Source organism: Nematostella vectensis, chromosome 5, assembly GCF_932526225.1.
Source record: "Nematostella vectensis chromosome 5, jaNemVect1.1, whole genome shotgun sequence".
NCBI lineage: Eukaryota > Metazoa > Cnidaria > Anthozoa > Actiniaria > Edwardsiidae > Nematostella > Nematostella vectensis.
Window position 1 is genome coordinate 4,967,835 of NC_064038.1, and position 24,170 is coordinate 4,992,004.

Sequence of the window (24,170 nt, forward strand, 5' to 3'; positions counted from 1 at the left end):
AAATACGTTAAAGCAAAGCCAAAAAAGAAACAAAACTTCCTATTTACGTGTTATGTTGATTTCAGTAAAGCTTTCGACAGAGTACCAAGACACAAACTTTTTGATAAGCTAGAGCGTTCAGGCGTAACAGGGCGATTTCTTGAAGTTTTGAAATCAATTTACACAAATGATAAGTCCTCAGTCAAAATTAGAAATCTGTTAACGCCAGCCTTTAGGTGTTACAACGGAGTGAAACAGGGATGTATGATTTCCCCGACACTATTTAATTTTTATCTCAGCAGCTTGTCCGAGGGAAACTGCAAAATATATTTTTGACTGCACAAGAAAAAGATTTGAATGCCTAAAAGAATAAATGCACACCACGGATAATGACAACCTCCTTTTTATCTTAACTATTTGGAAAAACACCTGATATATAATCATGTATAAGGGTACCAAATAAAATATATTGATTGATTGATTGATTGTGTCAGGGTCAGTTATAAGCCTGTTTATTACCAGGGGGGTGGGGGGTATCACCAGGACAGAGATCAGTGTCAGGGTCAGTTATAAGCCTGTTTATTACCAGAGGGGTGGGGGGTATCACCAGGACAGAGATCAGTGTCAGGGTCAGTTATAAGCCTGTTTATTACCAGGGGGGTGGGGGGGGGGGGGGGTATCACCAGGACAGAGATCTGTGTCTGGGTCAGTTATAAGCCTGTTTATTACCAGGGGGTTGGGGGGTATCACCAGGACAGAGATCAGTGTCAGGGTCAGTTATAAGCTACTGTTTATTACCAGGGGGGTGGGGGGTATCACCAGGACAGAGATCAGTGTCAGGGTCAGTTATAAGCCTGTTTATTACCAGGGGGTGGGGGGTATCACCAGGACAGAGATCAGTGTCAGGGTCAGTTATAAGCCTGTTTATTACCAGGGGAGGGGGGGGGGGTATCACCAGGACAGAGATCAGTGTCAGGGTCAGTTATAAGCCTGTTTATTACCAGGGGGGTGGGGGGTATCACCAGGACAGAGATCAGTGTCAGGGTCAGTTATAAGCCTGTTTATTACCAGGGGGGTGGGGGGTATCACCAGGACAGAGATCAGTGTCAGGGTCAGTTATAAGCTACTGTTTATTACCAGGGGGGTGGGGGTGGGGGGGGGGGTATCACCAGGACAGAGATCTGTGTCTGGGTCAGTTATAAGCCTGTTTATTACCAGGGGGTTGGGGGGTATCACCAGGACAGAGATCAGTGTCTGGGTCAGTTATAAGCCTGTTTATTATAATAATAATAATAATAATAATGCTCGTTTATTTCAACCGTTTGCAGTTCTTTTACAACTGAATTACCGGTAGGGTCAGCTAACTACAAAATACATTACACCATACATAATTCATAATAACATTAGATCCCCAGCATATTGCGCTGAGACGAATTTGGAAAAACGGTCCGTGCGACCCGGAACCACACTATGTGAGCGCTTAGATCTTAGGGAGTATGGCGAGTTGGAGGATATAAGTCTGCTTGACACTAGGGGGTATATTACCAGGGGGGTGGGGGGTATCACCAGGACAGAGATCAGTGTCAGGGTCAGTTATAAGCTACTGTTTATTACCAGGGGGTGGGGGGTATCACCAGGACAGAGATCAGTGTCAGGGTCAGTTATAAGCCTGTTTATTACCAGGGGAGGGGGTGGGGGGTATCACCAGGACAGAGATCAGTGTCAGGGTCAGTTATAAGCCTGTTTATTACCAGGGGGGTGGGGGGTATCACCAGGACAGAGATCAGTGTCTGGGTCAGTTATAAGCCTGTTTATTACCAGGGGGGTGGGGGGTATCACCAGGACAGAGATCAGTGTCTGGGTCAGTTATAAGCCTGTTTATTACCAGGGGGGTGGGGGGTATCACCAGGACAGAGATCAGTGTCAGGGTCAGTTATAAGCTACTGTTTATTACCAGGGGGGTGGGGGGGTATCACCAGGACAGAGATCAGTGTCAGGGTCAGTTATAAGCTACTGTTTATTACCAGGGCGGTGGGGGTGGGGGGGTATCACCAGGACAGAGATCAGTGTCAGGGTCAGTTATAAGCCTGTTTATTACCAGGGGGGTGGGGGGTATCACCAGGACAGAGATCAGTGTCAGGGTCAGTTATAAGCTACTGTTTATTACCAGGGGGGTGGGGGGGTATCACCAGGACAGAGATCAGTGTCAGGGTCAGTTATAAGCTACTGTTTATTACCAGGGGAGGGGGGGGGGGGTATCACCAGGACAGAGATCAGTGTCAGGGTCAGTTATAAGCCTGTTTATTACCAGGGGGGTGGGGGGTATCACCAGGACAGAGATCAGTGTCAGGGTCAGTTATAAGCTACTGTTTATTACCAGGGGGGTGGGGGGGTATCACCAGGACAGAGATCAGTGTCAGGGTCAGTTATAAGCTACTGTTTATTACCAGGGCGGTGGGGGTGGGGGGGTATCACCAGGACAGAGATCTGTGTCTGGGTCAGTTATAAGCCTGTTTATTACCAGGGGGTGGGGGGTATCACCAGGACAGAGATCAGTGTCAGGGTCAGTTATAAGCTACTGTTTATTACCAGGGGGGTGGGGGGTATCACCAGGACAGAGATCAGTGTCAGGGTCAGTTATAAGCTACTGTTTATTACCAGGGGGGTGTGGGGGGGGGGGTATCACCAGGACAGAGATCAGTGTCAGGGTCAGTTATAAGCCTGTTTATTACCAGGGGGGTGGGGGGTATCACCAGGACAGAGATCAGTGTCAGGGTCAGTTATAAGCTACTGTTTATTACCAGGGGGGTGGGGGGGGGGGGTATCACCAGGACAGAGATCAGTGTCAGGGCCAGTTATAAGCTACTGTTTATTACCAGGGGGGGTGGGGGGGTATCACCAGTACAGAGATCAGTGTCTGGGTCAGTTATAAGCTACTGTTTATTATCAGGGGGTGGGGGGGTATCACCAGGACAGAGATCAGTGTCTGTTATAGCTACTGTTTATCACCAAAGGGGGGTAGGGTACCACCAGGACAAGATCGGCCTAAGGGTAAGTTTATAAGTTACTGTTTATCACCAGGGGGATATCAGGATGGAGATCAGCTATAAAGTAAGTTTCAAGCTAGCCTGCAAAACAGGCTCTCTCACAAAGCACGACAGAAATACTCCCAGAAAAGCTATTGGACATAGCCCTCAGACAAAAATATTGAGATTCGGGCAAGAAGGGAAAATGATATTTGCTACCTTGCAAACTCGGCTCCAAAGTCTGCCCGCTATCGCCTCCGGGTTTTTTTTTTTTTTTTTTTCACAACTAGCGCCTGTTGAGCAGGCTAGTTATCAGCAATAACTTATCAACAATTTTTATTTCAGGAAAAAGCTGAGCAATTTATTCAAGCCTCTAACAACCAAGTTGTGACATTGCCATCTCTGGAAGCTCCTGGAATCAAACGAACAGATGCCTTTAGGTAATGGTGGTTTCTTTGATGGATGTCTGGCTGGCGCAGTTGGTATAGCATTGCTCTAAAGTGACTGCGCCTCTTATGTACCACTTCCAGGTTCTACTGTTTTCATCCCTCCAAAAATCCACAATCCCACTCCTAGGCTGTTTTCCACGATCAGACATGAGATGTATGATTGCTTCCTAGAACATACAATATGCCTTTTTCTGAACCACATTGCATCTGCACTGTTGTTGTATCTTACAAGGCTTGATGGATTTATTAGCTTTGTTAGATTTATTTTTAAAGGTACTTTTTAATTTATTTAAAAAGTACAAACATTGACATTGAAATCTTGAATATGTTACTTTAGTGTAAAGTAGCATTTAGAATTGAAACAAAAAAAATTATACTGTAGTTCTAATAATCTCTCGGTTTTAGTGGGCAAGCTAATGAAGTTTCAAGATCCAAGTCAGATAAACAGTTAACAAGGTTTGTATTCTTGTAATCTATAGGCAACTAACAAAAAATTAGGAGGCATCTCTATGCTTTTGTACTTTTTGTACAAGAGCATAGGTCGTAGCAGGCCTAGAATTCTTGGGATATGTACCAACACATTCTTCCGCACTGGAATTAATAGATAAAAGTTGATTGAGACAGAGAAACTGTTTAGTAGCATAAAACTTATATTAAAAGAAATAAACATTCTGCCTTTTGTATGAAGTCCGTCCTTTTGAATAAGCAAAAAAAAAAAAAAAAGACAGGATCAAGTTCAAAAGCAGGGGAAGGGGTGGGTGCCCTCTGATCAAACTGGCAATGAGATATGTGGTTTTTGCTCGACAGCTACAAAGGATTATTACAGCCTCTGGTTGTTGCAAGAGAAGGGAATAAACCTGGACCAAATGCTCCAGCCCCCGGGCAACAGGTACAATCACGTGATTTTACTTAGCATCAAAAAGTAAAAACTGAGCTTATCGTTCCTCTTCTATTGTGCTCTCAGGCAAAGAACCTGCGCAACCTTCAGGTTATCAGTAACCCCGCCCACCCTGTTGCACGGGACCTTCTGCATGACAAGTATGGGGTAGCACTCCCCAACCTAGTGAACAGGAGAGATGACCAGGAAAAGGTAGGAATATCCCAACCTAGTGAACAGGAGAGATGACCAGGAAAAGATAGGCATAGCCCAACCTAGTGAACAGGAGAGATGACCAGGAAAAGGTAGGCATGTCCCAACCTAGTGAACAGGAGAGATGACCAGGAAAAGGTTGGCATATCTCAACCTAGTGAACAGGAGAGATGACCAGGAAAAGGTAGGCATATCCCAACCTAGTGAACAGGAGAGATGACCAGGAAAAGGTAGGCATGTCCCAACCTAGTGAACAGGAGAGATGACCAGGAAAAGGTAGGCATATCCCAACCTAGTGAACAGGAGAGATGACCAGGAAAAGGTAGGCATGTCCCAACCTAGTGAACAGGAGAGATGACCAGGAAAAGGTAGGCATATCCCAACCTAGTGAACAGGAGAGATGACCAGGAAAAGGTAGGCATGTCCCAACCTAGTGAACAGGAAAGATGACCAGGAAAAGGTAGGCATATCCCAACCTAGTGAACAGTAGAGATGACCAGGAAAAGGTAGGCATATCCCAACCTAGTGAACAGGAGAGATGACCAGGAAAAGGTAGGCATATCCCAACCTAGTGAACAGGAGGGATGACCAGGGGAAGGTAGGCATATTTGCAGTTCTGACAAAAGTCTCATATATTCTCTTCTAAATTAACACGCTTTATAAGGACACCCATTAATACAGACAACGGACACTTTTATGTGGCCCAAAAGACATTTTTCATACAAAATTAACCCCGGTTTACGGACAAAAGAAATTCGAGTCTCGCACTTTCAGGAGATTGATGCACTTTTAATAGGTATTACTCGTGTTCTAATCGGATATTGTCAAGCTTTTCTAAACCTAATGCTCAAGCAAATAAACACATCAAGTATGCTAAAAGATAACAGAACACAGTCAACAATGTAGAACAGTCAAAAAGCTAAGTTAGGGTACCAGACTATAGACTTGGCAAAGTCAGAGTGCACAAAATGCATTCTAGTAGAGTTTTCACAACCTTTGTTGAATTACAGTATAATGGATTCAGTTAGAATAACTGAGTTGAAATTGGCAATCGCAAGGACGATTGAGGAAAGGAGAAGTTATCCTGTTTTGTTGTTTATAAATTTTGCTATCAATTTGAGTAATAAAGAAATAACAGGAACATGTCACTAGTTCGCAGAAGTACTTTATCCAAATGTTACTTGAAACATGAGTTTTAAAGATTAAAAGTTCAATATAAAAGATGTTGTGTTGCTGTAGCATGCGTTCTGAGTGTTTAAAATGCAATTTTTTCACGTCTTTTAGTGCAGCCGGCTTAATACGGACACCCCGATAAAACGGACAGTTATGAAAGTCAAGAGGGTGTCCGTATAAACATGGTTCTGCTGTAAATAAGATAATGAGCCGTTTTCATAGAAGCTGTATTACCATGTTCTAGAGGTTGGTTCTATCTTTGCTCACAGTTTTTCTCATTATGGCCCTCTGAACTCGTGAGTAATCTTAAGTTTTATTACAGGCCCCTGGTAAAGTAGTGACTGGTACGAATGTAGACCATCTCAGCACTCTCCCTAAAGCCAATAGAGTCGATGCCACGGTAAGATTTGATTATTTTTCATCTTTAAGACTTTCAGTATAATAAAGTGCTGCCATTATTTAAGTATAAGTGACAAAGAGAAATAAACTGATTAAGATAACCAATACAAGTATGATGTTGAAAAATGCATTATAATAGTATTAATTACAATTTTAAAGTAAAATATTTTTGTTATATTCGTATATTTCCAAATATCTTTCACTACTACTGCCGGTTAAAATGCAGAATGCCTCTTCCATGGCTACCAAAATGTGTACATGTCAAGTGTAATGCTTGATAGAAGTTGTTATCTTTTTTTTTTTTTTGTCTGTTAGTTTGCCATTTCTATATGCCTAATCTGTTAAACATTTTATATTTCCAGAGAACACCACCACCCATATCAGAAGACGATGCCAAAAAGGGAATCTTAAGCCTGATAGAAAGAGGACTTATCCCTGTAAGTAATGGCTTTACTCGACATTTTTGACATTTCATGTACCTTCAGCAGATATATAAGGCGCTTTTGTACAGTACTCGTGTAGTTGTATTAACGTCCTATGCCCTAACATTTATTTTGTTTTGTTTCTTGTTTTTAGCCTGCCGCTGAACTTACTCTAGAGCCATCTCCAGTACGACACCATCAAGCTCCTGTAAGTGACTCCAAGCTCACTAATCCCATCCTATCCCATCTCCTTCCTTCCAATCCTATCCCATACCTTCCCATCCAGTATTATCCTATCCCACCCCACCATATCCCATCACATTCCATCTTTTATTCCATCTCTTCTTATTTAACCCCAGCCTTTCCCATCCCATTATATATTATGGCACCCAATCACATCTTATCCATTAATCAAATCTCAGCTTATCCCATTCAACCACATTATCCCATCCAATCTTATCCGATCCAATCACACCTTATTCCATCAAATCCCATCCAATCCCATGTTATTCCACTGAATCCCTTCCCATCTTATCTGATCTAATCACACCTTATTCCATCAAATCCCATCCAATCCCATGTTATTCCACTGAATCCCTTCCCATCTTATCCGATCCAATCACACCTTATTTCATCAAATCCCATCCAATCCCATGTTATTCCACTGAATCCCTTCCCATCTTATCCGACCCAATCACACCTTATTTCATCAAATCCCATCCAATCCCATGTTATTCCACTGAATCCCTTCCCATCTAATCGGAAAGTTGCTGCATCAATGGTACTACTCAGTTGCGATACTTATTCCAATGTTTTTTAAATTCTTTGTCTTTTTTTTTTAATATTTTATTCACCTTTATTTCAGCTACATGAACTCTCCACGCAATTCACAAAGGGACGAGCACCTCCTCCTCCTGATGTCTGTGGAGGTGAGCTCTCGTATAAATGTTTTGACCATTAAACTACTCATAAGTATAAAATAGAAGATTGACAATTGACTTCTTGTGTTGCAGTGGGCGGATACAATCTTGCTGTTGTTAAGGTAAAACCAGTCCTGCCACCTGCAAGTTCTGGATCCCGCCGTCCTCGACGTTCCAACTACGTTGTCAACAACGTGAAAAGTGGGCTAGCCACGTAGTTGAAACCGTAGTTGGAACGTTGATAACGGCGCGCACGCAAATTCAACGTCCGCGGCGCTCTACCTCGCGTGCTTTATAAGGTCCCTATTACCGCATTCCCCCTAAAACAAGGTTTTCATAGAACGCTGTGTCCCAGAGCCTCAACGTTAAAGTTGTTTGTATCAATGTGCAGTGACCCCAGACAAACTTTATAAGCTCAAGCCATCAGTTCTTCATCAATCAAATGTAACGCCCTGTGCAAACAGCACCAACATCGGCCAACACCCCTCGCTACGCTGATCACAAAACAAAAGGAAATTTGCAACCTCCGACATGGTGTGCAATCAGTGCTAGCATTTCTGGGACAAAAATTCTTGTTGTTTCCGCCAGCAATGTTGACTCTGTCGGTCTCTACTTAAGATTATCTCGTGCATTCCAGATGGACCCTTCATCTCTCGCTGAGAAGAAACGTCGAGCTCGTTCCGCTTCTGGACTCCGACCGCCCAATAACGCAGACGTAAGACATTGACTACTTTTTACGTTTTTTTCGTGCATCGGAATTTCGGGCAAACTTGTTACTCACACCTATCTACTGGCGGGCTTAATGCCGTCTGAAGCTATGATTGGGAGAGGGGGGGGGGGGGGGGGTTGATAGGGTTTCGTCATTACCTACACGTTATAGTTTTTAAAACGTTTTAAAAGTTTCACTGAACAAAAAGGCCCGCCCTAGATAATTCTTCTTATAGGGTATTTCAAGGCTGACTAGTGCTACCATCTTTTGTTGAGAATTAAGTGAGAGAAATTCATAATGATACTGTATTTTGGGGGCTTTTTAATGTTATTCCAATAACATTCCTTACCGGATAAGGAATGGGCTCCTGTAGAGAGTGTGCATTTAGTCTGCATGCTGTATGTTTTAAAGGGCTGGACACAGGGATATCGCAGGAAGCCCCTCCCGGTCAAAGCAATAGAAACCTCAGACCATGTGAGTACATCGTCACGCAGATCCCGCGGGGGCCCTCCCTCCTACTGAGGTTTTGAAATAAATGTACTGAGGCTGAACTCCACCTATATGCTACTTGCGCTATGAAATCGCGTGACTTTTTAGTTGGCAAACTCGCGCGCGCTCCGGCTTAGCGGAAAAATAACAACAAAACGGCTTGTTGTGTTTGAAAGATTGTATTATTTTCGTCGTTCTCTGTCGTAGCGGCTGCAGCAATTTCTTTGTTTGTTTTAGTTTGAGTTTGCGATTTAAAAGTGCATGTGATTTCCATGTATTTTATAAATTCTACTTCCTTACATAACTGTGTTTACTCCTTTTCCCCTCCTATCGACCTCGACCTAGATTATGTTTTTTTTTTCATTTCAAATGTATGTAAATGTTAATACTCCTGTGAATATTTATGACAGGTTCCTGCTCCCGTACCCACCCCTGCCAGTGAGCTGAAGAGCGTGCACAAATTCGTGATACAAAACGGCAAGACGAGAGTTACCTCACAGGTAGGGTAGCACATGAGTCCATAACAATGATTGTGATATGAGGACAAAAAACAGTATCAATGGCAATGAAAACGACAGCAACAGTGACATTGACAACAGCAGCCACAAGAACAACAACAGCACCAGGCAATGGTTCAAATAACAACAGTAAAGTGAGAAGGGGAAGAAACGGCAGTTACGAAAACGGTAAACCATGAACACTAACAGCAAAGAAGGAAGGGATATACCGGAAGAGATAATTACGCTTTGACATTATGAACAACAAAAACACAACAACGATATAAACAACAACAATGACAACGACGATAAAAAACAAAGGAAAAAAACAACAATGAAGACAATAACAACAACAACAACAAAAGAGAACTAAGCAGCGACGACAACAATAGAGGCAACAACAACAACGAAAACACAACACAATAGAAATGTCAACAACTACAACGACGATAAAAAAAGACAACACAACAAAGCAGATAAGCCGAAAATTGTACTACAAGCTATAGAAATAACAACAGGGGTGATTCGGTCTACATAACTAAGCACTAACGCCAACCCAATCAAATCTAACTAGCTGTTACCAATATCCCCACAGTGCATACATAATGACACTTGAAGCATTCGTACTCACAATCTTTTACTCGCGGCTTTCTGTTTTCTCAACGTTTGCTATACACGGTCTTTTCCTCGTGGCTTTCTGACTTTCTGTTTCTTTCCAGGATTACCTTGATTTCAAGCAGCACTACTGCCTATCATGGGGGAGGTTGGTTCCTTTCTTGAATAGAAGCGTTTGAATTCGTCATAAGTCTCTGTTTCAGTATATTAACTCTAAACATGTTGCGTTGCAGCATACTGACTCTGATAGTGAAGCTGGAGGAGCTTTTTAGTAACTTTAGCGTGCCTATCGCCTTCATAGATGGGGACAGGTGGGTCTGTACAGGACCCGAAATGATCCCAGGACCCGAAACGATCCCAGGACCCGAAATGATCCCCAAAAGTACCCCAACTGATCCTCGGACCCGAAACGATACCGAGGAGTCCCCGAAATCAACCCCAAGGAATTGCAGTAATGGACAAAGGGAAAGCAGAAGAAATACTTGCAATTCTTGAAGCATAATAAAGGGTTAACAGCGACTCGATTTCTAAACAACGTGACATAAAAATATTAAATTCCAACACAATACTTCTATTTATTACATTGCCCGGCGTTAAACCCATAAACAGAGTCCAAAACAAATACACAACTGTAAATTGCTACTGAAAGGAATATAGCATAAACATAGCACAGCTTTGCTCAGATCAACCAAACTTTTGACCTTCCATCACACTCTTAACATTTTGCGGTTCCGACACATGACTCCGACACTATAAATCTCATTTCCGTTAAGCATCACCCCTAAAAATTAATATTCATCTGACAACCAAACATGTATTTCACCACGAAATCCGTGTTCACACGAGCGAATATTTACCGACACATTTTAGGCAGCCGGTTTGGCCGAGAAGATGGAATGACAAAAGCACACTGAGTAATACACTCGAACAACCCTTCTACTACCGATGCAAAATATTAAGGGGATGTGAAAGCAATATTATGTGAGTTTTGAATTTCCTCATGTAGTCGTGCGTACACCCCGGCATGATCTCATATGATGGGTCTTTCATTCACGAAAAAAAACATGCCAAAAATAACTTTAAAACATTTCGCTTCCTATGTAAAGCAGCATGTCCCATCTGTAAAGACTTTCTTTTATGGCTTGTTATGTAAAAATGATTTATCCACGCCGGGCTCCTCAAATTACTATCACAGGAATTGTAAGTTGACCCCAATTTCTGACTCAACCACTGTATTTCCCCCGCAGTCGTATATAAAAATCTTAATACTTAAATCTTAGTTAATGTAAATTTCCTTTAAATAACACAAACAAAGCTAAATGTTTCATATGTTTTTAAAACTGAAAGCCAATCCTTACACATTCATTTAGTTGTCTATTACTGAAATTCCTTGGGGTTCATTTCGGGGACTCTTAGGGATCGTTTCGGGTCCCGGGATCAGTTGGGGTCCTAGGCCAGTGGTTGAGTAGTGTACATTGCCTTAGTATCGGGCCTTCAGGGTTTTAAGGATAGGAGATATTGAAGCTTTTTAAAGTCACGTGACCTATGACGTTATTGACATTGATTGACACTCGTCATCGAGGCCAGTGGTTGAGTAGTGTACATTACCTTAGTATCGGGCCTTTAGGGTTTAAAGGGTAGGAGATATTAAAGCTTTTTAAAGTCACGTGGCCTATGACGTAATCGACATTGAGTGGTACTCGTCATCGAGGTCAGTGGTTGAGAAGTGTACATTGCCTGAGTATCGGGCCTTTGTTTTAATTTTTTTTATAATGCTTCAAAAGTATTTTCTTCCACTTTCCCTTTGTCCATTCTGGTAATTCCACGGGGTTCATTTCGGGGACTCCTTGGGATCGTTTCGGGGCCAAGGATCATTTGGGGGACTTTTGGGGATCGTTTCGGGTCCTGGGATCGTTTCGGGTCCTGGGATCATTTCGGGTCCTGTACAGGTCGCGAAGTAACTTCAGTCCTCTCCACTTAGTGACGAAAGCCTTTGTGTGTTAGAAGAGCACTGTGACATGGATGAATTGTGAATAATCTGTGCCAACCATTCAAAACCAGGGTATTGCTGGAATTATTTTTTTTTATCAAACCACCGATGTAGTGTTGATCTAGTTCTAGCAAAAACTTTTATACGAAAATTTTTGTCCCAATTTTCGTTTTCATAAAAGACTAGGGCAGGCTTAGTAAAGGGGTATCCATCCGCAGTAATTGTTATGCTGTTTATTATCTGAACTTCCGCAGCTATCATAACATAACGAACTAACTTTAGGATATTTATTCCACAGGCTAGCTGACCTAGCTCTCGTATTTGAACTAGAACAAGAACCATCTCTTGAGGTGTGTTAACCTATTATCTCCTTTTTAAGCCCTTAACCGCCAGCCCTTGTTCTCTGATATCCACGGTATGAGCACAAGAAACGCAAATAAAAATCTGAGACATCCCCCCACTCACGACGATAAATTAATTGCATTTACTTCAGCTAAGCACTGAACGCTCTACCACGGGCAATAAAAAGGATCTCAACCATTAGTGCACTATTTACCTGCGCACTAAAAATCGTTTTTTTGGTACACCTATCAGTATAGTAGACCAATTTCGGAATTTAGGGAGGTGTTTAACCTTTTTGATTTATTTGTTTTGAAACCAAAAAAACATACCTTTTTATAGCCATTTATTTTTTTATTTTTTATTGAATTTTGTATGTCTTTTGATATTGAATGCTGTCTCTTGAAAACCTATGTTGTTTCATTGAAAACTTGTATGTTTTGTAGGTTTACACACGCACAATTTCTAATTTGACACTATACGACTATTTTGCACTCGAGATTTCATGTTTTGTAACCCGCATTGCTTCAAGGTGTACCAAATGTACACGCGAAATTGAAAAACGAATCCAGGTTAGCAAAACTGTTAGCTATTATACGCAATCAGTTATGCAACACAGTTTACGACACATTCTCAGACTAACCATATTTAAAATAGGTGCTAATAATTAATGCACTGTTCTGTACTTTTCAGCATTTTATGACGTGTATCCTGAATGGAGACGATGTTGAAAAAATCATCAGAACGCCGGTATGTGATAAAACTTCCTTTCCCCCCACACCTCTTGCCCTTCATTGCTTGTTCTTCCATATCCCTTATGCTTTACTTTGACAAGGATTTTGAAAAGCGCGTAGAAATATACACTATCACAATATCAACAAATATTTGCATTCTTCCGTCCTTAAACTCATGTTGATGTGTTTATTTCATGGTTGTGTCGATTTCGTTTTCACACGTTTTTTTTTTTTTACTTTTTATTTGTTATCACCCTTTTAGTCTCTTTTAAAGAAACCGGACCCTTTTCGGTACTTCGTCCTTTCCCCACTCTTTCTTTACCATTCTTTTCAATTTTAGGGGAGGCGGTATCTTGGCCCAAATGGAACTGAAATGGCTGCAATTAAAATACAGGTAATTTTATTTTCTATGAAAGATTTGGGCCTGGATCATTCAAAATCTAAATTATCTATAATCTAATTACATTTATAAGTACCTTGTTATTACCTGTCGAGGCTCAAATAGCAGCAAAATATTGTTTTGCGTTCTAATAAAATGCAGAATCAAGTTTTGTTCATAATAACAACCTTACATAATATTTCCATTGATCAGTTAACGTTGAAGAGCATCCTTAAAGAAGGCCAATCATGCCGCCATTTTATGCTCCCGCAATGGCGAGTCGCACAAAGAACCCATTTCCATCGCCTAATTCAAGCAAGTAACCAAGATATGGGTGATTGGCATTCTTTAAGAGCATTTACAGCCGTAAAATGCTCCAAAAATAAAAAAGGCAAATCCTCAACTTAAAATCTGACTTACTTATAAAAAGAAAAAAAAGGATTGATCATCCTTTGCTCTGTCTTGGTGAACGCCTCTGTGAAACAGAGTAGTTGCTCTGACGTTTCGAGCGTTAGCCCTTTGACCTTTTCTACCCCACACCTTCGAACTTGTCTACCCCACACCTACGCAGACCATCTAGTTTTTCTACAGCTTGTCTGTAGTCCTTCTAGTTATACCATTTACTCTGTCTTGTTAGTCCACCTGGAGACGGCACAAGGATCGTACGGCGTACCTCATCTACAGGAAGCAGAAGTGGGCGGCAGGTAGGGTTTGCGAAAAGTTTTGTTTGGTTCGAGCTGCAGGATAAAGAACCTGCAAGAAAATGCCTCTAATGCCAGCGGCGTAGCCAGGATTTTTTAACAGAGGGGGCAAAAGGGTCTTTCAAGGCATTTTTTCCTGTTTTTTAGATAATGTCTCATACATTTACTGTAGTTTTGGCTGCTAAAAGGGGGGGGGGGGGGGTAGGGGGCCCCTAGGCCACTCCCCGGCTACGCCCCTGAATACTTCCTTATTGTGGAACTTGGCTCTCAAGGCACCTGTTATATATGTTCTACATATGTTTTTAACTTGTTTAATAAAGACGCCTCATTTATGAAGATAATTCTTGATGTCTTCAATAACGATGCTCCATTGTATATCCAATTTACTTTTTGTGTAGGTGTGGTCAACATACCTAAGATATTACACAATTCTTTTTCCGTCTAGGTGTGGTCGACCTACCATACTACACATTTTTTCCACGTCTAGGTGTGGTCAACATATCTAAGATTACACATTTTTTTTGTATAGGGGTGATAGCAATATCGTGGATCATGAACTGCAAGTTGTCAATGATCAGGAAACAACTCAAACAGACTCGACTCAACCAACTGGACCGATTCAGGATACGAACTAAGGTTCGGATAACCATTTCTTTTATCCTCTTGTTGGGATTTTAACAGTTTGAAATGTGTTGGTCATCAGAGGTTTAATTATTTTTTTGTGTGTGTGTTTATGGGCCAGTTGCAATTTAGATTGCTTGTAATTACTTTTTGGCGCACATTCGCAAAACAGCATTTACAGTACGGCGCGCGCTACCGTGGCCACCTTGACAGTTCTGTGAAGTAAGCCAATAAGGATGTGAAAAACGTACTATCTGATACTACGCACGCTACCGTGGCCACCTTGACAGTTTTGTGAAGTAAGCCAATAAGGATACGAGAAACGTGCTACCTTATACAAAGCACGGTACCGTGGCCACCTTGACAGCTTTGCCAAGTAAGCCAATAAGGATGTGAGAAACGTGCTATATGATACAACGCGCGCTACCGTGGCCACCTTGACGGTTTTGTGAAGCAAGCCAGTAAGGGTGCGAGAAGAGAAACGTGATTTCTAATTGGCATCAACGTCACTAACCAACCAGCATGTTTAAGAAAGGAGTGCTTGAGTGCACTTCATAGCACAATAGAAACCTCCCAGATATGCTTATCGCCCATGCTAATCGCCCATCTTTATTAAAACGTGTCTTTGTGGCCACGATAGCGCGCGTCACTCTGTAAAACATCAAGTACGTGTTGGACACACGTGCGAGAATCCGCAAACGCTGTAGTTATGTAATGCTACCATAACATCATATTTACAGTATGATAATTTGTCTTCTTTTAGAGATTGAAACAAGAATGGCCCCGCATTCAGCAGTCTCGAAGAGTCATTATTCACTTACCGTCAATGGGTGAGCGCGATTGCTAGCTTTCCTCTGCCTCTCAACAATTTACAAGTAGCGCTCAACCATTGAATTGCTCTGTTTATAAGGTTTCCAGGTCATGGCATTTTTTTTTTGTTAGATATGCCTCAGGGTTTTTGGAGGTCGGGGTGTCTTTTCGAAAACAATTTATCACGTTTTTCATTGATTTGGAAAAGAATAAGATGCAGACAGACAGTCAGTAAAAAAACGTTTACTAACTAATCACAAGCAAAGATTTTAACACAGAAACTTGCTGAGACATGTTCCCATTCAACTGTTTGAATAAATTGCGCGAGATTGATGGGAATATACATCTGATCATACATATTTCCGCTGTTTACGGTTTTACAGGTTGACTGTAAGAAGATATACAAAATATTGAGCTAGACACATAATAGCTAGTGATGTCACCATGTGGTCGCCCTGGATTTATGATACAATACTAACAATACCATATGACTACAATCTCTTTTTGCCACAGGGTACCCACAGCATATCCGTGATGACCTTAGTAATATCAGCCTACTTCAGAACTTGCAAATGGCGAGACTGTGCGACATCGCCGGTAAGTAATTCTTATTAGGGCCTAGGGCCTCTCCGTAAGTCTGTCGGGAAGAAAGGAAACCATAATTTTCCATTTTTTCCATCGTTTTATGTCCCGCTTTGTTATAAATTCCCGTGAGGCCCGCGTTTTTATTCAATAACAGGTATTTTTTCAAAATTAATCGCCAAAAGGAGGGCCCTTAGTGTCTCTTTACAGCTCTATTCTATTAGGCCTCATCGGCGTAACCAATTGCTCGCAGAGGGTAAGTTGAATGCCCACTTTGCGCACCCTGCCCACCCTCCTTAGGTATTCGCCTAAAGGAGCTGAGCATTGAGCCTACCCTAACCCACCGGTGTTTTTTAGACCCAAAGGTTGAGGTGATCTATATCTGCCCGGTGGAAGTTAACGAGGAGGTGTACCAATACTACGCCAAGCTTTTGGCCATGAAGGCCCGCCCGCTAAGCTCGACCAAGAAGCCAGGCGAAGAAGACGACAATATAGAGAACCGATATAAGATCATCGTGCCAGACGCCGTAAATAGCTTTCCGGTCAGTGTGCTGCTACTACGATGCACTAAACACAAATTCTTGCGCACGAGCGATTTTCTGGGTGCTGTTATAATTACGTTATACGCGTTATATACTGTTAAACGCGTGTCAACTCAAAAATGCAATATTTGTTTTTCATGCTGGAAAAATGCTTTTCGTGCGTTCGACCACCAAGTGCTATTTCCACTAAGTGGATAACTCCGGGAACTGCAATATTTTTGTAAGGCGAGAAAAATGGCTCACGCGCGTCCGACCACGAAGTGCTATCCACTAAGTAGGCAACTTAACAGTGTATTTAGTTGTTAGGTGCGCGGGCAAATTCACATGCGCTACCCGTCGTCTAGGTGGATGGTGGATGGTGGATGGTGGATGGAAAGGTCTCAATCACTGACTAGCACAAGCACAGATTCATTAGTCTGCCACATGTTCCTCTGGCCGTAACTCATTAAAGACAGCTATTGGCCACGAAAACGAATACAATCCGTGCTACGTTATATGTGCGTGTTCTCCACCACTTACTCTTACTTTTTCTCGCAGACACACAACATGAGCCTGTCGTCAATTCTTATGTACAGCCCAAGAACCATCAAAAGGTCAGTAACAGGTCAATTCTTATGTACAGCCCAAGAACCATCAAAAGGTCAGTAACAAGTCAATTCTTATGTACAGCCCAAGAACCATCAAAGGGTCAGTAACAGGTCAATTCTTATGTACAGCCCAAGAACCATTAAAAAGTCAGTAACAGGTCAATTCTTATGTACAGCCCAAGAACCATCAAAAGGTCAGTAACAGGTCTTTGGCCTTTTTTTTAATCCTCGAGGATGGCAGGGAAGTAACAGATGATTCAACAGATGATTTAACAGCGAGTTTAATAGTTTAGTGGTTGATGAGCAGGTCTTTGGCTTAAAAATAACAAAAAATATAAGGAAATGCACGGAAGAACATTAAATCCGCCCCCCTCTCCCCCTTCTTGAAATTCTTGCTTGCCCCCCCCCCCCTTTTTGGAGCTCCTGGATCCGCCCCTGATGAGTAAGAAGGGAATCCAGCTTTTTATACAATGTGTCTCGACGGTAAAAGAATCCTAATGTCTCTTTCAGGATAAGAAATCTGATCAAAGGTCGGGACGCGTACATCGTGTCAGGAGTCGTGAACAAAGACGACGTCTACGTGGCAGACTTACTAGGTATGTCAGGATGATGATGGTGATGGTGATGATGATGGTGATGGTGGTGATGGTGATGATGGTGATGGTGGTGGTGATGGTGATGGTGATGGTGATGGTGATGGTGATGGTGATGGTGATGGTGATGGTGATGGTGATGGTGATGGTGATGGTGATGGTGATGGTGATGGTGATGGTGATGGTGATGGTGGTGGTGGTGGTGATGGTGATGGTGATGGTGATGGTGATGGTGATGGTGATGGTGGTGGTGATGGTGATGGTGATGGTGATGGTGATGATGAAATTGGTGTGAGTATTGATTTTGTTGATAATAACGATCGCATCTATAATTGATGGTGATGACGATGATGACGATGATGAATAGAGTTGTAAGGGTGACGGTGATAATGATGATGATGATAATAACAATGGTGACGCTCAAACGGATTATGGTATTAATAATGATGGCTGTTCTTTCCGAGATAGCTAAAACCGTTTAGCAATGAATATTGAGACTCTCCCCTTCCACAGACATCCCCATCTTAAGTGCGGAGCCCGAAGTGTCCCAGCTATACTCCACTAAGTCTGGCTCCAAGCGCATCTTCCGAAGCGGGCAGGTCTCCATTCCTCCAGGTCAGTTTGACATCTACAGCCTGCCACAGCTACACGAGAGTCTCTCGCAGCTCGTCACAGAGAACCTGCACGTGGAGAGATGGATCTTCAAGATGGACAGTGAGTTCAACGGCCGTGGCACAGGTATGGCTAAAGCCGGATTCAAACGCACTGATTTGTCGGGCCGATGACATGAAGGAAAAACACGACATGACGCTTTAAATGAGCCCATCTAATAAGGCAGAAAACTTCTCTAAGTACTTAGTGAGTAATAGCAAACAAAATATCAAGTGCGACTTTTTTTAAATTGTTGCGACTTTTTGCAAAGTTTCATTGAAGTTTGAGCTTTTCGTCCATGAGCCCATACATAGCGCACTTTATTTGTGTTTTGAAAAGCATTCCGGAATACAAGAACCGATGGCAATTGTAAGAAATTGTCTCGAATTGTAAAGCACACACGCCAATTCGATCGGCCCGGACAAGACGGAAAAAACCTGGAAAATGCGCCATTCATTGTCGATCAAGCATTATCAAGGTTAATTTGCAAAATACTTCAAAATAGCACACTTCAAAACATTAATATTTCTACCTCGCTATTTCCGCTATTTAATTTTTTTGTAATCTATTGTAGTTGCTCTATTGTTCAATGTTCAAAACAACAATGATGCGTGAAAACTATTTGCTTTTATTAATATTAAGTAGTTCAATGTTCAAAACAACAATGATGCGTGAAAACTATTTGCTTTTATTAATATTAGGAGTAGTCCTGATTGCCATTTTGACGTGACCGCTATTTAATTTTTTTGTAATCTATTGTAGTTGCTCTATTGTTCAATGTTCAAAACAACAATGATGCGTGAAAACTATTTGCTTTTATTAATATTAAGTAGTTCAATGTTCAAAACAACAATGATGCGTGAAAACTATTTGCTTTTATTAATATTAGGAGTAGTCCTGATTGCCATTTTGACGTGACCGTGGAGCTAGACATTGTTAAAACACTTCCTTCGCACAAAAAGATCAAATGGCTTCACCCATCTTGACACTGTGTTCATTATTCAGAAAAGACTTGAAGGAGAAACAAAATTACTTCCTATTCTTCAGGCCTTCGAGCTATTTGAAGTCCGGATATCGCTTTATTAACAAAACCAAATACCGTGTATTTGACGTACCGACCAGCGCCCTGGATTACTACAACTACCAGTTGACGACCCAAAACCTTGCAGCATTCGGCAACGACTTCGTGGCATTGGTGGAAAAAGAACCGGAAGAGCTCTTTAAAATGCATTGGCGCAGGTGGCTGCCGGATTTTCCCGCTGCTAGAGTAAAATCAGTCGAAGAGGGCCTTAAGGATGGGTTTCCTGTGGTGACATGGATGCCAGTGGAGTGTGTCCCGGATAATAAACACGTGCATGATCCCGTCATGCACTACCGTATTCACTTGAAGAGCGTGATTCCTGAGATCGGTGTACCGTGCCCAAAGTATATGAGCAAAGAGAGCGCAAGCTTTCCATGCTTTGTAAAGCCCGACCAGTCTAGTACGGGACTATACCATCAAAAGGCGTACAACCAGGAGGAACTATACTATGCCATTAATAGAATAGAAGAGTTGTGGGATGGCGGATACGTAATCCAGGAATTTCTAAGTCAAGCTACTAAAGTCCGAGGGTACACTTTGTACTTATCGAAATCGGGAGAAGTCCACTGGATCGGGATTCTCACAGGAAGGTTTACCGGGTTTTCTTGGTCAGGAGGAATTGTAGACTGGAAGGAGCAAGAACCGCTGCAATCCGCTATCCGTGAGGAGTTTACCATTCCAATTTGTAAGTTCTTATTAAAGGAAGGGTACTTCGGAGTTTTGAACTTTGAGCTGATGTTTACTCCATGTGGCGCGTATTTGGTAGACTTGAACGTGCGCGTAGGAGATAGCACGACGTATCTGCTGATAGCTCCTTACATGGCGGAAAAGGGTTACACGAAGTCTAGTATGGAGGCGTTGAAGCATTTCAAGTGCTCGAGACAAGAGCTTGTGGAAAACGCGGATCGGATCAATAAAAGGTGCGAAGGAATGGTGTTAGTGATGTCGGCTATTGATGTTGATGGCGGAGGATGCAGTGCTGATGTCGCAGTCTACGGTAGATCGCATGATGACGTCACAAGCATGTGGAGGGAAATGGACAGAGATTGAGCTTGTGTTCAATAACCTGACCAACCTTTTAGTTCTCGACATTATATCAATGACTTATGTTACTAGCTTACCGATCCGGTATAAGTGCTGTCGTTGTAACTGTTAGTCATGAGTAGGCCCGATTTCTAGCTGAGCTTTTACGGTCTCTTTAGTTTTATTTTATTTTTTACTCGTGGAACACGAGTTTTGTAAATAACCACGTAAATTTCACTGAAGTGGCGGCGGTGGTGTGGACACTTCGATTGCAAAGAATGATGGTCAATATATTGGACAATCGGAAAATGTTTACTTTGAAACCGCACAGAGAGCGAATCAAAACAGCTGTCTTATTGTATCTCTAGTCGCCATTTTTAATTAATTGTGGCAATCTTGTGAGTTTTCTACTTCAAGAAATTATTTTCTTTTGGGCGTCGAATCCTATCAAAAATCATGGTTATCTATGCTGCTAATAAAAGAGAACACACCAAGTCCACATTCGTGAGTGTAAAAGCGAATGTGAAGTGCCTTACGCTCGCTGGTGCAGATTTGAGACTTAATTGAAATAAAAGATATGTTTGATTTGTACTTCAAGCCTTTCTTGGCAGCGAGAAATGCATATTTGTCTTAGAATTCGTACATTTACGGCGCGATTTCAAATCTCCCGCCTCCCTTCGACGCCATTTTTGGTAGTTTACCTTCCCGACCCTCCTAGGGAAGGATTTGGTGAGCTTGGGCCCGCAATGACCACAGTCATTGCTTAGCAGTCTATCCTAAGGGATTATGCGTGCAATGGGGTACAAACAGAGCTAAATTTTGCCATTCTTAGCGTGTTTAGAAAACATGTTTCGTGGAGCGATTTTGCCTCATATCTTCGCATTTTTCTTGGCCTGTAGCATTCGTATTTCAACTAGACATTCGGGGAAATATGAAGAGCATTGTATAGAAATAAGCACCTAAAATGGGGAGAAGAGGAAAGGAAGACAGGAAGAAAAGACATTGCAGAAAATATTATGTGTAAGTTGTAAGTTCTGTACTGAAATAGCACACAACAAAGCAGGACATTAGAACTAAACATAAGCAGCAAACATCAGGTTTAAAGTCAAGATACATCATATATATTTTATTATTTTATAAGTCACTTTACAGCTGTAGTCAGGCCCGTGCCCAGGATTTTTCCTGGGAGGGTGCGAAATCCGAAAAAGGGGACCTAATGTTTCCGGGGGGGGGGGGGAGGGAGTTCTAATGCTCTGGTATTACATTATCTAGGGTGGTCATTACCTTTGGTCCTTTCTCTGGTGCCATCCTGCTGTTAGTACCAGACGTCTTGATCCAGAGCGTAAAGAAAGGCTAAGGGAATTTACCCTCACCCTGTCTGTCATTTATAAGTATACTGAACAGAGTACTAGGTACACCTGTTTGAATAGGGAGTATAGTGCAGTCAACTTGATTTTTAGGAGAGCACTTAGTCATTAGACCATTGTGCCCTCGTGCTAATTTATCAGATGCAGGGTTAAAAGTAGGATTTAGTACAATCTCAATAAAATGCAATACTTACTATTTTTCTGTACAAAACAGTGGAGTGGGGAGTGGTATACAATAAAAGAAAGCATTTGTTTCAATATGTGTTTTTATAGTGCTTAACTGGCTCACAGAAACAGCAGAAAACCCTTTGTACAATGTCTCAGCTTGTATACTTTTAGTTTTATAAAGGGGCTGCCCAAACATATGTTTTATACTTTATAAGTTAAATTATACAAAATAGAGACATGACTTTTACTGTTTTGATTCAATGGATATCCCCCCCCCCCCCCCCCGTTACTGTAAGAATGAGAAGTCTTGAACTGAATGGATAAAAGAGAAAGCACTTTGGTTTATTCAAAAGCATAATCTATCAATTGCAGTTTATAAAATACGACTTCAGTAACACATAAATCAATTTGATAGCAACAAAACATGTTTCACTTATAAAATGTAAATGTAATACTGTATATGTCTAATGTATCTGCTTTTTCTTGAAGAGTATATCTTGTTGATTATTCAGATGTCACCATGACTTGCTTCTTAGGTATAGCTAGGATGAAATCATATAATTAATAAGAAAATATATAATAGATTCAACATGCAAGTTTGGTCCCCAATTCATTTAGACAGAGATTTATTAGAATACAAATAATGGACTGCTTTCTCTGATGATTTATGTGTATTGATAGAAAGATCCCAACATTAAAAAAACATATCATTTACTACATATTTATTTATACTTAAATTCCAACTTATAGTAGCTTGTAAATATATTTAAAACTTCACACACCACAAAACAATCTTTTCCGAGCTCTCAGCGATGTAAAAATAAAAACAAACAAGATTTGATCTTCAAACAACATATTTTTTATAGAAGGCCTGCGTTACTTCTATCGGCAGTTTTGTTGTGGACAAAGTCAAGATGCATTTTCTAGCAAAACAGAGTTTCCCCGCCACTTTAAGTACCTATAAGCTTATGATGACTAATTTAAATCCTGTTTTCTGAGTTTAAAACCTATGAAAAGTAAATTTTATTCATAAAAAAAACTCACTTTTTTCGAGGTTTGAAATCGTTTTCCGATCATGCGTTTGTTCCTTTTTTGCGGAAGTCACGTTGGTTTCGTAGCTTTATATCTACTGAGTTTCCTTTTTTACACATTCTATCGGACTAGAAGGTAGAGTTGGCATTTTTATACCTAAGGAAGCGCTTTGAAACCTCTCCCCTCTGTATTTTGTAATTGACTCGGGCCGCCATCTTGATTTGATCCTCACTCAACGGCGGTTGATTGGCAAATGAGCCGATGCTTTCAATTGAAGCACCCATGTATACCGCGCCTTCGTGCACCGGAAATTCGAACAAACAGCGCGTGCGCCACTTTGCGCAGAAGGAGTGCGCAGTGCAATTCAAGGGAATTACCTTGAATAATTAGAAACAACACTAAACATCCCTCCATTCATTTACAGCCTATTGTGACGTCACGCCTCACCTGAAGTGCTATTCGTGGGCTCTGAAGGAATGTCAGCGGTATGGTGAAAAGTGGGCCAAGAAATGGGCACACGAGCCCACGCTTATCAAGGTGTCAGCGGAGATCCCAGATATTCTATCCCGCCATGCGCACCCTGTAAATAGCGAATTGTATCCCACATGGGAAGGATTCCTGCACGACTTCTTGAAGAGAGGTAAGGCCGAACTAAATGGTCTGAAAAAGCTTCTAAGTTGATACACATACTCTAAATTGTCTCTAAAAGCTATTAAGTTGATACACATTAACTCATCCAAACCGCTGATAATTGCTGCTTGCTCTGATATGGCAAACAATCCTGTTTGACCCAAGGTAGAAGTATAAGAAAACGAAGACAGTCTGAAAAAAAAATAGACATTTGGCCTATTGGGGTTTTGGTAGTTGGGGCTCAAGATCCCGCCCTCCCCCTAACTCCCATGCTATCTTTGCTCGATTTAAAAAAAAGAAACGTAATAACAAGCCTTGTTTGCCATCTATGAGGGGATGGTAACATACATAGCAAGCATTCTTGTGGAATGTCAAGAGAGGAGGGAGAAGTCCCCAGTCTATGCGCGGTCGCTGGTGCTTGACCCCTAATACTAACATACTGTTGTCATTATTAGAGGATGTAGTGGAGGCGTGCCCTCTGTCTTTCTCCTACCTTGACCCCCTATACTAAAGACATCTTGTCATTGGCTTAGGGTGTAGTGGAGGCGTGCCCTCTGTCTTTCTTCTACCTT

At 41.7% G+C, this 24,170-nt stretch overlaps 1 protein-coding gene and 1 long non-coding RNA gene across 2 annotated transcripts in view; one reads left to right on the forward strand and one right to left on the reverse strand.

Annotated features, from left to right (window-relative positions):
* The window catches only part of LOC5509174 (IQ domain-containing protein H), a 34,820-nt gene that overhangs the window by 2,062 nt on the left and 8,588 nt on the right, over positions 1 to 24,170 (forward strand). The window contains exons 3-28 of the mRNA XM_032378070.2: positions 3,351 to 3,445; positions 3,860 to 3,910; positions 4,262 to 4,343; positions 4,419 to 4,544; positions 6,040 to 6,117; positions 6,479 to 6,553; positions 6,693 to 6,746; positions 7,404 to 7,467; positions 7,552 to 7,580; positions 8,096 to 8,173; positions 8,579 to 8,641; positions 9,067 to 9,156; positions 9,873 to 9,916; positions 10,002 to 10,079; positions 12,057 to 12,108; positions 12,791 to 12,847; positions 13,172 to 13,225; positions 13,848 to 13,914; positions 14,441 to 14,547; positions 15,296 to 15,362; positions 15,856 to 15,939; positions 16,282 to 16,466; positions 17,004 to 17,059; positions 17,564 to 17,649; positions 18,160 to 18,384; positions 23,393 to 23,608. Of these exons, the coding sequence (XP_032233961.2) occupies positions 3,351 to 3,445; positions 3,860 to 3,910; positions 4,262 to 4,343; positions 4,419 to 4,544; positions 6,040 to 6,117; positions 6,479 to 6,553; positions 6,693 to 6,746; positions 7,404 to 7,467; positions 7,552 to 7,580; positions 8,096 to 8,173; positions 8,579 to 8,641; positions 9,067 to 9,156; positions 9,873 to 9,916; positions 10,002 to 10,079; positions 12,057 to 12,108; positions 12,791 to 12,847; positions 13,172 to 13,225; positions 13,848 to 13,914; positions 14,441 to 14,547; positions 15,296 to 15,362; positions 15,856 to 15,939; positions 16,282 to 16,466; positions 17,004 to 17,059; positions 17,564 to 17,649; positions 18,160 to 18,384; positions 23,393 to 23,608 (2,263 nt within the window). The remainder of the gene's footprint in view (positions 1 to 3,350; positions 3,446 to 3,859; positions 3,911 to 4,261; positions 4,344 to 4,418; positions 4,545 to 6,039; positions 6,118 to 6,478; positions 6,554 to 6,692; positions 6,747 to 7,403; positions 7,468 to 7,551; positions 7,581 to 8,095; positions 8,174 to 8,578; positions 8,642 to 9,066; positions 9,157 to 9,872; positions 9,917 to 10,001; positions 10,080 to 12,056; positions 12,109 to 12,790; positions 12,848 to 13,171; positions 13,226 to 13,847; positions 13,915 to 14,440; positions 14,548 to 15,295; positions 15,363 to 15,855; positions 15,940 to 16,281; positions 16,467 to 17,003; positions 17,060 to 17,563; positions 17,650 to 18,159; positions 18,385 to 23,392; positions 23,609 to 24,170) is intronic.
* On the reverse strand, positions 22,258 to 23,340 carry LOC125562962. The gene is made up of 2 exons (XR_007308014.1): positions 22,981 to 23,340; positions 22,258 to 22,478 (listed from the first exon to the last, which is right to left on the reverse strand). It is a non-coding gene; the product is annotated as an uncharacterized LOC125562962 (long non-coding RNA).